General features: G+C 39.8%; 1 protein-coding gene across 2 annotated transcripts in view; it reads right to left on the reverse strand.

The window, feature by feature from the left end:
* Positions 1 to 1,288: 1,288 nt before the first annotated feature.
* The window catches only part of BLVRA (biliverdin reductase A), a 55,550-nt gene continuing 41,647 nt past the window's right edge, over positions 1,289 to 15,191 (reverse strand). For both annotated transcript variants that reach the window (XM_029233003.1, XM_029233002.1), the window contains 3 exons: positions 7,193 to 7,300; positions 4,958 to 5,129; positions 1,289 to 1,641 (listed from right to left, as the gene is read on the reverse strand). In XM_029233003.1, coding sequence (XP_029088836.1) covers positions 1,383 to 1,641; positions 4,958 to 5,129; positions 7,193 to 7,300 — 539 coding nt within the window. In that variant the 3' untranslated portion in view covers positions 1,289 to 1,382. The remainder of the gene's footprint in view (positions 1,642 to 4,957; positions 5,130 to 7,192; positions 7,301 to 15,191) is intronic.

A 15,191-nucleotide genomic window follows, 5' to 3' on the forward strand; every position in this document is an offset into this window, starting at 1 on the left:
GCATACAATATTTCCTGGCCTTGAGGGACACTTGATGTGATAATAAAACAAGAGAACGAATGGACCAATATTTATTACAAATTATTTTACATGGCGAATGAAAGAATAACCTTATGGATTTTTTTCAGGTTTAATATACTTGCCTGCTTTACCAGGAGATACTCTGGTGATGGAATAATAGAAACAGAGGTAGAGAACGGAGTTTGCCTCCATCTTATGGTTTCCAAACTAGTTAGGGCTCATAATAGCAAGTGAGGAGCAGGGAAAAAACCAAGAGGGAGACATTTACAGAAGCAAGAAATCTAACCCAAGCTCAGAAGAAGATGCAACAGGACCACCAGTGAAACGAAAGGGCAGCTTCCTGGGACTCAAGCAGATTGGACCAGACATGAACCACGAGTCCAGACAAGCACAAGACCCCAAGTGCAAACACACGTGGCTTCCCTGGCTGTCTCCTGGGTCTCTGGTCTCCTCTCCAGGTAGCCTTCTGAGTGCTCTACCTAAATCAGAAACATGACCACGCACCCCACGCCCCCGGCACGTTAAACAACACCCTTTGGTGCCTCTGCACAGCCTGATAAACAACATCCCAGCTCTTCACCTGGCCTTCAAGGGCCCCCACCGTCAGATCTGCCTCTCTGGGACTCCCCACTCCAGACCCAGTGCTTCAGCGACACTGTCCCAGGGCACTGGCCAGGCTGCTGCTTACTTCTCTCTGTTCATACTGCCCCTCTGCCAGGGAAGCCCTTCTTTGACCTTCACACAGCTATCTCTTCATCATCAGGACCTGGTTTGCACATCTTCCCTGAACCCTTCTCCGGATGGCCAGGGACAGCCTGAACCTCCAACGTTACAATGACCAGTTTGTGTGACTTGCTTCCCTTCTGACACTGTGAGTTACTGAGGGCAGCGGCTATGTTTTTAGGATCCCCAGCACCGGGCACGGTCGTCCAGGGAGAGTCTGTGGAGGGGGAAATAAAATTCCTTAAGGTGGCAGGAAGGAGGCTTCCAGGCACTGTTTTGCAGTGATTTAGCGCATGAGTGGGGTTTAAAGGCTGGTTCTGCCATTTACTAGCTGGGTAACTTCAAACAAGATTTTTTCAATACACTAAGGAAAACAAGCCTGGTAATAATACTCATCCGGCAGGGCCGTTGGGAAGAATGAATGAAACTGGACATCTAAAGCATCCCGTGCCACTCCACCAAGGTTGGTTCTTTTTTCATCCCTACCACGTGTGCCCCTACCCAAGTATCACTCCCAACACGGCTCGTGACAATAAGCGAATCCTGTTTACCCAAGACACGTTTAATGGTAAGAACAGACATGAAGGTCAACTCTTGATAAAAATCAGGCTCAGGTCTCGCTGTGTTGCCCCCTCCCTTCACTTCTTCGGGCGGCAGTGTTTCTGGATCTCTCCCGCCAGCCATAGGCAGTGCAGGATACGTTTCTTCTCGGCAGCCAGCTCCTCTCCAGAGAACTGGCCCAGGAGTTTCTGGACAAATATATTTTGATCCTTCAGGAAAATATTCTTATTGACGCCTACGTTGGGCATATTCTCCAGGGACCCAGACTTGAAATGGAAGCTTAAATGTCTGTTTCGCTTTAGGCCAGGCGCCTTCTCTTCAGTCCACATCAACGGGCTGTGGAAGCAAGAGGCCCAGGATTAGTTTCATAGGGGCGCGCGGATGCGGGCTGGCACCTGAGTGCCCAGTGCCAGGTCCTCGTTTTGTGCCCGTTTTCCCTGCAGCTGCTGCATCCCAACCTCCACCAGCCTCCCAGACGCCACGGGTGACTGTTGGCAACTTTACTGCCCAAAGGTCCTTTGTTCAATTTTGCCACCAGGCAGGGGAGTTCAAAGATTCTGGTGTATCAGTTTGTTATTTAGGAGTTTTTACCCTGAATCTCACCGGATCCTTCTGGAGGATCCAGACCTGAGATCCTGTACAAACTGTTGTTTCCAAGTGTATGTGCATTTTTATGGGAAAGAATTCTTAGCGTTCTTTCATCACATTTTCCAAGAGGTCTATGACTCCAGGCACATGCCAAGACCAGACGCTGCCTGCCCACTCACAAAGCACGTTTCCATTTCACATTTGCCCCTCAGGCCAAGGTCAGAACTCACAAAAATCTACAATTCAAATAGGACAGACCCTGCTCTCCTAAAGTTTCTTCTTTTTCTGGATTTATCTTTTCTGTCTTTAGATAAAAGCTGTGTTATCTGCTTAATGAAAAAGAGAAACCTAAGCAGATTCGATCTAAAGTTAGAAGCTTCACTGAATAATGTGACAGGAAAAATATAAAATCTGCTCTTCAAAAATATATTCTAAAAACAATACAGCACTGATTTAAGGACTTTCAATGGAAAAAATCAATAATTCTTTTGCCTAAATAATCTTCAGTTTGAGACAGTCCTTTCAAATATTTGCCTATATGTATATGGAATATAAATCCTAAAGTATAACTTTTAATTATGTTTATTTTAAAATATTTATGATCCTACAGATACTGCTATTATTATTTTTAGCTGCATATCATGGGGACAACTGATGATATAATTCATTCAATATTTCATTATTGCCAAATATTCAAGCTCTTCCCAACTTTAATATGGATAACCTCCATTCAACCTCTTTACACATATACACATATAGAGTTTTCCTTCTTCTGGGAACGAAGTCTCAGGAATGAGAGGACTTGCTCTGGCTACTTCTCTTTGCTTTCCCCTCCTTCTTCTTATACTGCAGGGAGAGTCAGCGTCAAGGACAGGCAATCTGGTTGGGCTGCCATGCTAAGTAATGGAGTTTTCAGGGCGAATAGGGAAAGGGTTCAATGCCGGGCAGGCATCAGGGTCCCTGGCCTTCTCGTCTCCATTCCTCGGATTCCCTCTTCCTCTCCCCGTGGGCTGCAGTGGGCCAGGCCCAGCGTGGGCAGGCTAGATCAGCGTGGCTAAGGAACGAAGGGGAACTACCTTTGGTTTGTTTGTTCTCCGCCTCTAGAGGCACGGGCCATAATACGGTTAACGGTGTGAGTGCGGAGTTGCAAGAAAGGGGCCCAAGCAGGTCACTTAAGATTGTTTTGGGTGCTGTAGGAAGCTCAGGGGTACCTCCAACCTGGGTAAAGGCCTCCCCTTCAGCCAATCAGCTCACCCAGACCTACATTAGAGTGTGGGGTGAGTGTTTAAGAGGAAAAGATCTGAAGTACATAAAAGGGGAGCCATCAGGAGAGATGTGGACAGAATAACTTCCTCATCTTGTGGTCCTAAAAACTTAAAGTATTTGCCCTGGAGGGCGAGGGCATGGGGGGTAGGGCACGCCTGGCTCTGGCACCACTCCTACCAACTGGCTTCAACAGGAGGCCTGAAACGTGTACCTCTTCTATATGGATTTGGGTTGAAAAGGTGTTCTAATGCTTTTTTTTTTTTTTTTTTTACAAAGTTTGAAAACTGCTGGTAAAATGGGAAGAACACGGGCTTGGGAGTAAACTGCACTGGGTTTTCCTGGATAATCTGGGACCTGAGGCTAATGATACCCAACCTCGTGGACAGGTGAGGACTACAGGACGAATTAAAGACAAGGCCTGGCATGTTTTCAGTACGATTCCCTTCTCGTGCCCTTCCTGTGCATTTCTGTGGAGGTGTGACCATCTGGGGACCAGAGACAGGCTGCCTGAGCGCGATTCTCACACAATCACTTGTTAGCTGTGTGCCCTTAGCAAGTTTCTTAACCTCTCTGAGCCTCATAGTTTCCTAGGTGATCATAATAATAATCATAATAACGCCCACTCCGGAGAGTTGGTATAAAGATTATATGAGAAAATCCTTATAAAAGGACTAGGCCCTGGCACATGGTAGGAACTCAGGAAACGTTAGCAAATACTAGTACAACCGGGATTCAAGCAGTGATCCTGGTCTTGCTGGTCCTTTTATTGTGACCTTTCAAGGTCATGTCTGCCCTCCTCCCCATCCTCTGCTGAGGTTCTGCTCTGTTCCACTAGGTTGTTGGAAGGCAGCTCTAACTTAAGAAACTGTGTGGGCAAATGACTTACAGAGGCTCCTTATGTTTAAAAAGACTTGGTATGAGGCATTTTATCTTCAAGGGTGTTTGCTGGTGAAAGATCTACATTTACTGTCAGATGGGACTCATCATTATCTCAGCCTCCCAGATGGATCAGTAGAGGACTTGGTTTCGAAAAATAATACTGGAAAGATGTTCAAGTAGAATCTGCAAGCGTATTATTTCTGGGATTGCATTTTTCGTCATTAGGGGACTGATGGCCACTTACAGAAGGTGCTGGGAATCAGGGTATCACCATTACCCACCTAGAAGAATTATCAGGGTGTGTCATGATCCAGGATCACACGGAGGCTTTAGCAATGGAGGAACCAACAGACCCCACCTCAGTGTGATCTTATATTTGACACGAACATCTTTGGGTCTCTGGGCCATTTTAAAGTCTCTTGAACATTTTTAAATAATTAAAAAAAAGACTTGGTATGAAAAAGAAAGAATCAACATTTTGGCAACATTATGACGTATGATGTGGTGATAAAGCTGAGAAATAGTTGGGCGTGTGATAAGCCAGCAGACTACAATGTTAACGGCAGGATCTAGGTAGCTGGATGGATGCTCACTGCAAAATTCTTTCAACTCACCAATGCCTGCATCTTTCACCATAAAATGTTGGAAACAATTCAGGTCATAGAACTGGATACTGCTCACTTGTGTGGCTTAGACAACCTGCTCAAATCTGTAAGCTTCTCTTAACCTTACGGGGCTGCTGGGAGGATGGCATGAGGCAGCATAAGTGAAATCCCAGCACCTGTTCCACTGGCATAAGCAGACGGCCCTTCTGGAGTCGAAGGTGTGGGTCTAGGCCCCTGGGTCTCCCATGTTCTCCCTTGTGAACACACGAGGATGTCCTTATGTTGCCTTCTCCTTGCAGCTTCTCATGACCTACCTTTTGTTCTCCGTCTCCAAGCACACGGTCATCTTCATATACTGATCTTCTTTTCTCTCTTCCAAAGTGGCGGACACGAGAGAAAGCTCCCCAAAGAGGGAGACCAGCCAGGTCAGGCGAGAGATGCCGCTGAATGCAGGGAAGCCAAACCGTTCTTCTTCCAGCGGGCTAGCTGTGGGGAATCACAGACATGGCGGGGACTGGAGGGGCGGGGCTGACAGCTGGGGGGCATGGGGGATGTGACAGGGAGCGAACAGATGTGGCTGGGTGATCAGGACACACAATCTACCTTGTGACGGGGCTGTGCAAGATGACTAATTCTGATGGAGACTTTCATAAAAATGTCTCCCTTTTTTCCTGTTTCTTAAATTCACTTTGTTGGTAAAATAAAATATTTCACTGGAAATTGCAGTCCATCTGGCCCACAGGGTAATAAAAATGTTTTAGGCTTCTAACGTGTGTGTGTGTGTGTGTGTGTGTGTATATGCACACACACACACATATGTAAACATATATCCCCTTCAGTCAGTGACTTAAAGAAGTAAAAGAATTAACGTATTTTAGTCCCTCAAGCCTATATTCCTATAAATACCATATAAGTGTCTGTGTAAGTGATAAGGGAGTGAAGGAATTGTGATAGCTGTGGAGAAAACAGTAATTCCTATAAAGTAGTCAATATCAAGAAAACTGATACAGCGTTACGTGTTCCTCAGTCTTCATAATCTCGTGTACTACAGTATATTGCAACGAGTATCTGTACCAGAAATCTGGTCAAGATACTGCTCCCCTCTCATCCCAGCCTAAATTTTAAACATAACCTAGATTTATAAGACTTCATATCTGTTACACTGCTCTTCAAAGATTTCTTAAGACTTTGATATTGACTTAAAACAACTAATAATTATGAGTATGTTCTAAAGAAAACAAGCAAAGTAAATAAAAAGATAAAGAAAACAAAGATTGTAAGTTTCATAGACAACATGGTTTCAAATCACTAGGACCTAAGTATGAAACTTACAAAGGAAAGGCAGCTCCCTCTGGGCTGGTTCCTGTCTGCTCCTGCTCTTTGCAGAGGACCGAACAGCTGCTACAAGTCTGAGCTCCAATCTGTCTGCCTCCGCCACATAACTGTTGGGTCAACTTTGTGAAGCTACTCACTTCTCTGAGCTTCATTAAAAAAAAATCTGTATAATGGGGGTAATAAATACCCACTTTCTAGGATTATCATATGAATTAACATGAAATAATGTCACATACTTAGCCCAGTTCCTTGTGCAGATTAACGGTTATTATTGTCTCCACAACTCTCATTATATCATCATTTTAAAGGATGAAGATGGATTTTGTGCCATTCTATTTTTTTTTTTTTTTTTTTGGCTGCACCGCACGGCATGCAGGATCTTAGTTCCCCAAGCAGGGGTTGAGCCCATGCCCCCACCACAGTGGAAACTCGGAGTCCTAACCATTGTACCGCCAGGGAAGTCCCTGAAAATGGATTTTGAAATGAGATTCCACTACTGTATATTTTCTGGAAACTCACGAACAGATGAATGGTTTTACCACTTGACAATGTCGGTTTTGTTTCTGTAAAGAAAGCCCTCAGGAAAGGTGGCCCAGATGCCTTAGGGTGGAGACAAATCCAAGGAGTCCACCCAAAGGAGACTGCAGACCTTGAGGCTCCAGGCTGTTCATTTCCTTCTGCTAATGGAGGTGCTCAAAGAATGACCAACATAAAGTAAATAGCTGAATATATAGTAGATCAAATATCTTGGCCACAGCCAATGTCCTGATAACATGTTGGAGGAAGAAAGGGTCTATGCATATTCTATTTGCTCCACAGAGAAGTATAAACATGTTCTCTTCTCCAAGAACCTTCTCGGTCCTTTAGCAAAGAGAGCTTTCATTTTTAACCTCCTGTGGAAAAATAATCTCCAACTCATCAAGATTTCATGAGAGAAAATTCTACCTAATCGATTGGGCCAAAAGCATAAATGTGCTTGAGATTTCTAACACGTCTTCCCCAAGGCCCACTGAGCAATCAGATCTCATTTGAGGAAAGAAGAAAAATAGATTATTTTTATTGTCTGTGGGTGCGTGGGAAAATTAAATGGGCCCTCAGTCAGAACGTCTTTAGCAGAAATGAATCCAAGCTCACATCCTAGAGAGCTCAGAACCCAGTAACCCTCCACCAGCCTCACCAGTTACATATGACCTGTGATCCCACCAAGGGCTGACCTGTGAAGAGAAGCGACCCTTTCAGCAGGTCCTTCCCCACCACTTCTTTTTTCAGGAATGCAAACTCCTCCATCAAGAGTTCAACGTGCTCCTCATGCAAGACTTTCCCTGTCACGACAAGGATGGGGTTTAAAAAAAAAAAAAAAAAAAAGGCAGTCATCCTAAATCCTGTTAATTTCCTCGTATTTTTTTCATTTTTAAAAATTGAGAATGTATGTATAACTGAATCACTTGGCTGTACAACTGAAACTAACACAACATTGTAAATCAACTATACTTTGATAAAAAAATATATATATTAAAAAAAATTTTTTTAATTTGCTCAAAAATGCTATGTCTATGCTTTGGATTCAAGATGGCTGATTGAACACACACATTTATTTCCACTTTTATCAAAATCCTAATGAATTTTATGAAAAAGTTATTTAAAAATAAAATTGAGGGGTAATGGACAGATATAACTATATCTTTAAAGTGTACAATGTGCTGTTTTGACGTCCATATGCATCGTGGAATGATCATCAAGGTCAAGACACTTAACACATCCATCACCTGACAGTTCACTGTGTGTCTGTGATAAGAATGCTTAAGACCTACTCAGCAACTTTCAAGTATACAATTCCATATTATTAACTATAACAACCGTGTTGTACATTAGATCCTCGGAACTACTTCTTCTTATAATTGAAAATTTGTACCCTTTGATCTATACTGCCCTATTTCCCCTTCCCCCAGCCCAAGGCAACTGCCATTCAAATCTCTGTTTCTATGAAACAGGCTTTTTTTTTTTTTTTTTTCTTTTTAGATTCCGCTCCAAGTGAAACCATACAGTATTTGTATTTCTCTGACTTATTTCACTTAGCATAATGCCCTCCAGGTTCATTCATGTTGTAGCAAATGGCAGGGTTTCCTTCTCTCACGGCTGAATAATATTCCACTGTATATATAAGCCACACTTTTCGTTATCCTTTTCATCTCTGGAAGAACATTTAGGTTGTTTCCATCTCTTGGTTATTGTGCATAATGCTGCGATGAGAATGGGTGTACATGTATCTCTTCAATATACGGATTTCAATTCCTCTGGGTATATACCCAGGAGTGGGACTGCTGAATCACGTGACAGTCCTATTTTTAACTTTTTGAAGACCCACCACAGTCTTTTCCATAGTGTCTGCACCAACTGATATTCTCACCAACAGTGCACCAGAGTTCTCTTTTCTCCGTATCCTCGCCAACACTTGTCTCTCGTCTTTTTGATGACAGCCAATTCTAACAGGTGTGAGGTGGTGTCTCGTGGTTTTGATCTGCATTTCCCTGATGATTAATGATGTTGAGCAACTTTTCACATATCTGTTGGCCATCTGCATGTCTTCTTTGGAAATATGTGTATTCAGTTCCTCTACCCATTTTCTAATGGGAGTATTTGCTTTTTGGCTATTAGTTTTCTGAGTTCTTTATACTTCGGATATTAACCCCTAATCAGATATACAGCTTGCAAATACTTTCCCTCTTCTGTAAGTATCAATTTATTGATTGTTTCCTTTGCCGTGTGGAGGCTCTTTAGTTTGATGCAGACCTATTTGTTTATTTCAGCTTTCATTTCCTGTATGCTTGGTGTCTTACCCAAGAAATCACTGCCAAGACCAATGTCAAGAATTTTTCCCTGTGTTTTCTTCTAAGAGTTTTACAGTTTCAGGTAAGTCCCTTTTTTTTGAACAGCTCTATTTGTCCTTGATACATGTCAAGATCATTTTTGTGAATGGTGTAAGACAGGGGTCCAGTTTCATTCTTTTGCATGTGGCCATCCAGTTTTCCCAGAACCACTGATTGAAGACTATCCTTTTCCCACTGTGTGTTCCTGGTGTCAAAAATCAGCAGACTATATATGCATAGGTTTATGCCCTGCTCTTTATTCTGTTCCAATGATCTATGTGCCTGTTTTTATGTCAGTACCACACTGTTTGGATTACTACAGCTTTGTAATATAGGTTGAAATCAGGTGGTGTGATGCCTCTAGCTTTGTTTTTCATCTCAGGAATGCTTTTTTTTAATTTAAAGTCTTTTGTGGTTCCATACAAATTTTGGGGTAGTTTTTTCTATTTCTGTGTAAAATGCCATTGGAATTTTGATATGGACTACACTGAATCTGTAGATTGCTTTGGGTAGTATAGACATTTTAACAATACCAGTCCTTCCAATTCAAGAACACAGGGTATCTATCCATTATTCATGTCTTCCTGAATCTCTTTCATCAATGTCTTACAGTTTTCAGTGTACATGTCTTTCACCTCCTTTGTTAAATTTATTCCTAAGTATTTTATTGCTTTTGATGGTACTGTAAATGAGATTCTTTCTCAATTTCTCTTTCAGATACTTTGTTGTTGGTATATAGAAATGCAACTGATTTCTGTATGGTAATTTTGTATTCTGTAACTTAACTGAATTTACTAGTTCTAACAATTTTCAGTGGAGTCTTCAGGGTTTTCTACATATCAGATCATGTCACCTGCAAAAAGACAATTTTAATTTTCTTTCTAATTTGGATGCCTTTTATTTATTATTCTTGCCTAATTACTCTGGCTTCAGCTTACAGTTTACTATGTTAAATAGCACACAGTGGTAATTATAGGCATCCTTGTCTTGTTCCTGATCTCACAGAAGAGGCTTTTAACTTTTCACTATTGATTATGATGTTAGCTGTGGGGTTCTCTGTATCATCTTTGTTATGTTGAGAAACATTCCTTCTACACCTAATCTGTTGAGAGATTTTATCACAAATGGATGTTGAACTATGTCAAGTGCTTTTTCTGCATCTATTGAGATGATCATATATTTATCTTTCATTTTGTTAATGTAGTATATCACATTTATTGATTTACATATGTTGAGCCATCTTTGCAACCCAGGGACGAATCCCACTAGATCATAGTGTATGATCCTTTTAATGTGCTCTTGAATTTAATGCAGATTTTTGCATCTATGTTCATCATGGATAGCAGCCTGTAATTTTCTTTTCTTGTAGTGTCTTTGTTTGGCTTGGTATCAGGGTAATGTTGGCCTCATAAAATGGGTTGGAAAGTGTTCCTTCCTCTTCAAGTTTTTGAAAGAGTTTGAGAAGGATTGTTATTAATTCTTCTTTAAATGTTTGGTAGAATTCATCTGTGAAGCCATCTGGATTTTATATGTTTGGAGGTTTTTGATGACTTATTCGATCTCCTAATCCCCTTGATTGTTATTGGTCTGCTCAGTTTTTCTTTTACTTCATGATTCAGTCATGGTAAGTTGTGTGTTTCTAGGAATTTATCCATTTCTCCTAAATTATCTAATCTGTTGGCATAAATTGTTCATAGTCTCTTATGGTTCTTTGTATTTCTGTGGTATCAGTTACAATGTCTCCTCCCTCATTTATAATTTTATTAATTTTGAGTCATTTCCCTTTTTTCTTGGTAAGTCTAGCTGAAGATTTGTCAATTTTATCTTTTCAAAAAGCCAACTTAGTTTCATTGATCTTTTCTACTGTCTTTCTAGTCTCTATTTCTGCTCTAATCTTTATTATTTCTCCCCATCAACTAAGTTTGTTCTTCGTTTTCTATTTCCTTGAGACGTAAAGTTAGGTTGTTTGAGTTCTTTCTTTTTTCTTAATGTAGGTGTTTATCACTGTAAACTACTCTCTTAGAAATGCTTTTGCTGAATCCCATCAATTTCTGTATTTGTGTTTCTATTTTCATTCACCTCAAAAATTTTAAAACATTTACCCTTGATCCATTGTTTTTTCAGAATGTGTTGTTTAATCCATATATAGGTGAATTTTCCAGCTTTCCTCCCATTATTGACTTCTAATTTTATACTATGTAGTCAGAAAAGATACTTAATAAGATTTTAATCTTATTAAATTTGTTTTCTGACCTAACATATGATGCGTCCTGGAGAATGTTCCATGTGCATTTGAGAAGAATGTGTGTTCTGTTGCTATTGGTTGGAATGTTCTATATACGTCTGTAAGGCAACTTGGTCTAAAGTGTAGTTCAAATTCATTAGTTCATAATGTATTTCTGTCTGGATAGTTTATCCACTGTTGAGAGCAGGGCATTGAAGTCCCCTACTATTATTGCATTGCTGCCTATTTTTATCTTCAGATCTGTTTAAGTACTCCAATATTGGGAGCATACATATTTACAATTTTTATATCCTCTGAAGGAACTGATCCCTTTATTATATAATGACCTTCTTTTTCTCTTGTTACAGCTTTTGACTTTAAGTCTGTTTTGTGTGATATGCTACACCTGCTCTCCTTTGGTTTCCATTTGCACAGAGTATTTTTCCATCCACATGGAATGTTTTTTCATCCCTCCACTTTTGGCCTATGAGTGTCCTTAAAGCGTGAGTCTTTTGTAGGCAGCATATAGTTGAGTCTTATTTATGAACTGAGCTACTCTTTGTCTTTTAATTGGAATATTTAAACTATTTACATCTAGAGTAATTATTGATAGGTAAGAACTTATTGCCATTTTGTTACCTGCTTTCTGATTGTTTTATAGTTCCTTTCTTCCTCTCACTGTCTTTCTTTTTATTTTTTTAAAATTATTTATTTTTGGCTGCACTGGGTTTTTGTTGCTGCGTGTGGGCTTTCTCTAGTGATGAGCAGGGGCTACTCTTTGTTGCAGTGCACAGGCTTCTCATTGCGGCGGCTTCTCTTGTCATAGAGCACAGGCTCTAGATGCACGGGCTTCAGTAGTTGTGGCATGTGGGCTCAGTAGTTGTGGCTCACAGGCTCCAGAGCACAAGCTCAGTAGTTGTGGCACACGGGCTTAGATGCTCCGTGGCATGTGGGATCTTCCTGGACCAGGGCTTGAACCCGTGTTCCCTGCATTGGCAGGTGGATTCTCAACCACTGCACCACCAGGGAAGTCCCTCACTGTCTTTCTTTATGAGTTGATGGTTTTTGGTCGTGGTATCCTTTGATTCTTCTCTCTTTATCATTTTTTTCCTTGGTGGTACTAACAGTACCATGAGGCTTTCATAATACATTTATAGTTATAACAGTCCATTTTAAGCTGACAGTAATGTAACTTCAATTGCATTTAAAAATTCTACATATTTACTTGCCTCCCCCCAACGAGTTATGTTATTGGTGTCCCAATTTGTGTATTTTAATCTTGTGTATCCATTAACAAAATATTGTAGCTATAGTTACTTTTAATACTTTTGTCTTTTAACCTATATACTAGAGTTCAAAGTGATCTACACACCACCATTGCAGTAATAGAGTATTTTGAATTTGACTATATATTGGGTTGGCCAAAAAAGTTTGTTTGGGTTTTTCCATAAGATGTTACAGAAAACGCGAACGAACATTTTGGCCAACCCAGTATTTACATTTAGCGCTGAATTTCACACTTTCATATATTTTCTTGTTACTAGTTAACATCCTTTCAGGCAGGTCCAGTGGCGATAAATTCTCCTTTTATTTGTCTGGGAAAGTCTTTATTTGTCCTTCATTTCTGAAGAACAATTTTCCTGGATAAAGTATTCTCATTTGATATTTTTCTTTGAGCACATTGAATGTATCAGCCTACTCTCTCCTGGCCTGCAAGATTTCTGCTGAAGAATCTGCTCACAGCCTTATCAGGATTCCCTTGTGTGTGATGAGTCTTTTTCCTCTCACTGCTTTCAAAGTTCTTTGTCTTTGATTTTTGTGAGCTTGGTTAAAATGTGTCGTGGTAACAGTTCCTGATTTTGATGGTTGTATGTGGTTATCTAGAGACTGTTTTTATTTGCAGGATATATGCATGAAATTATTGGGGGATGAGGTTGGCAATTTACTCTCAAATGATTCTCAAGAAAAAAGAGTTCTCTGTACTGTATTCACAACTCTTCTATAAGTTTGAGGTTATTTCAAAAAAAAAAAAAAACCAAACCAAATAAATACTTATAGCACCAAAAATATGACAGCAAGCCAGAATCAGTCATGGATTATGAAATAAGATATAACTTCTAAGGAGAAAATGAAAAGGCAACTTGCAATTAATAGACTTGAATTCTCGACTCATTTATTTCCTCAAACATGATTTCAGCAGCTTTCTGACATAAGCAGTATATTATGAAATTCTCAAAGAACTATTTCTGGCCTCATCTTCTGAAATAGGGTGTTTTGTGTATCTCAGAAATAATAAATAAGTGTTTTTAAATTTGGGGGGGAAATTAGAAGAAATAAAAATACCCATGATCCTATTTACCAGAAAGAACCACTACTAAGATATATTGGTATATTTCCTTCTTTCTTGTCATTCTGCTGTGAATTATTTTTCATGGTTGTGATCATATGGTAGAAACAAAATTATATTTAGTTTTAGTTTTAAAGTGTCAACATGAATTCATGTCATTGAAGAAAATTGAGAAAATGTGGAAGAGTATAAAAAAAAATATATAACCGCCCAGAATTCTACCAGCTAATCTCTGTTACCATTTTGTTTCATTTGCTTTTTTTTTCCTTGCATATATGTGACATGATGTTTATACAGATGATTGAGCAATACAGGAACGGTCTCAGATCCTAGCTGAGAGAGAATCTGCAGGGAAGTCTGGTAGTAGGTAATCGATGTCACTGAGGGGACAAGTCACCGACAGGAAAGGGGCACTAGGGAATTTTCTGGAGTAATAAAAATGTTCTGTATCTTGGCTGGAGTAATAATTACATGGGTATATACTCTGTCAAAATTCATTTAACTCTGCACCTAAAATCTCTGAATTTATCATAAGGAAATTATATCTCAATTTACAAAAGGATAAGGACTTAATTAATTTAGTGAGATGAGTACCAGAATTATTATTCAGTTTCTTCACTGGCTTTGGTGTTGGCCTATTCAGAGCTGCTTTTGTAAAAGAAATAAGACGTTTCTCAGAACTTCTTGTGTCGTAGAGGTAGGTCTTCCTTTGTAACTAGTTTAGCCATTAATACAAATGCTAGAAAAAATTGTCTCACTTGTTATTAAATGTGTCAGACTTGGCAAGCTATCCCATCTGATTGGCAGGGTGACAGATGGGGCTGCAGAAACACTGATTCTGGGAAGAAACAGAGGAACAGCAGGCCATGCACTGCCCTGAGCCAACAGTGATTCATTTTATATGTGCCCATGAAAACAAAAATACGATTTTCCATTCCATTTCTGATATTTGAAAATGCAAAAAGTACCCTTAACCAAGCACTAGTCAGCTATATGATAACCAGTGCTGGGACTGTTTTCTATGGCATCCTGGGTAAATATGTCGGAACAGTTATGGTTCTTAGAAAACTCTTTCTTATACGAAGATGAGCTCTCCATCTCTATAATTCTGCCCCCTACAAACAGAAGCAATACAATATAAATTTATTTTCTCTTTCTGTGGAGAGCTTTTAATATATCTTAAAATGTTTCTCCTTTACATTAAATATTTAAACTCTAGTGATATGTCCAAATTATGTGTAACTTTTAAAAATTTGTTTTTGTTTGGGAGGATTATACTTTCTAATTTAGGTGCCTAGTATTCTTTTTCTTGCCTACCTGCTCTGGCTGCAACTTCCAGTACTATGTTGAATAGAAGTGGTGAAAGTGGTCATCCTTATCTTGTTTCCTGATCTTGGAGGAAAAGCTTTCAGTGTTTTACCATTTAGTATGATATCAGCTGTGGACTTTTTATATATGGCCTTTATTATGATGAGGTAGTTTCTTTCTATTCCAAGTTGTCATCATAACAATGTGTCTTGGTGTGGGTCTCTGGATTTATTCTAGTTGGAGTTCATTGTCTTGAATTTCCTCCCCCCAATTTAGGAAGTTTTCGGCCATAGTTTCTTCACATAAGCTCTCTGTCCCTTTCTCTCTCTTGTCTCCTTCTCTGACTTGCATAATGCATATAATGATAATGATCTGCTTGATGGTGTCCTTTAAGTCCCTTAAGTTTTATTCATTTTTTTCTATTTTTGGCCATGCCACATGGCATGCGGGATTTTAGTTTCCCCAAT

The sequence above is a fragment of the Monodon monoceros genome, unplaced genomic scaffold, assembly GCF_005190385.1.
Source record: "Monodon monoceros isolate NGI ecotype Baffin Bay Population unplaced genomic scaffold, NGI_Narwhal_1 Super_Scaffold_2, whole genome shotgun sequence".
In the NCBI taxonomy this organism is placed as follows: Eukaryota; Metazoa; Chordata; class Mammalia; order Artiodactyla; family Monodontidae; genus Monodon; species Monodon monoceros.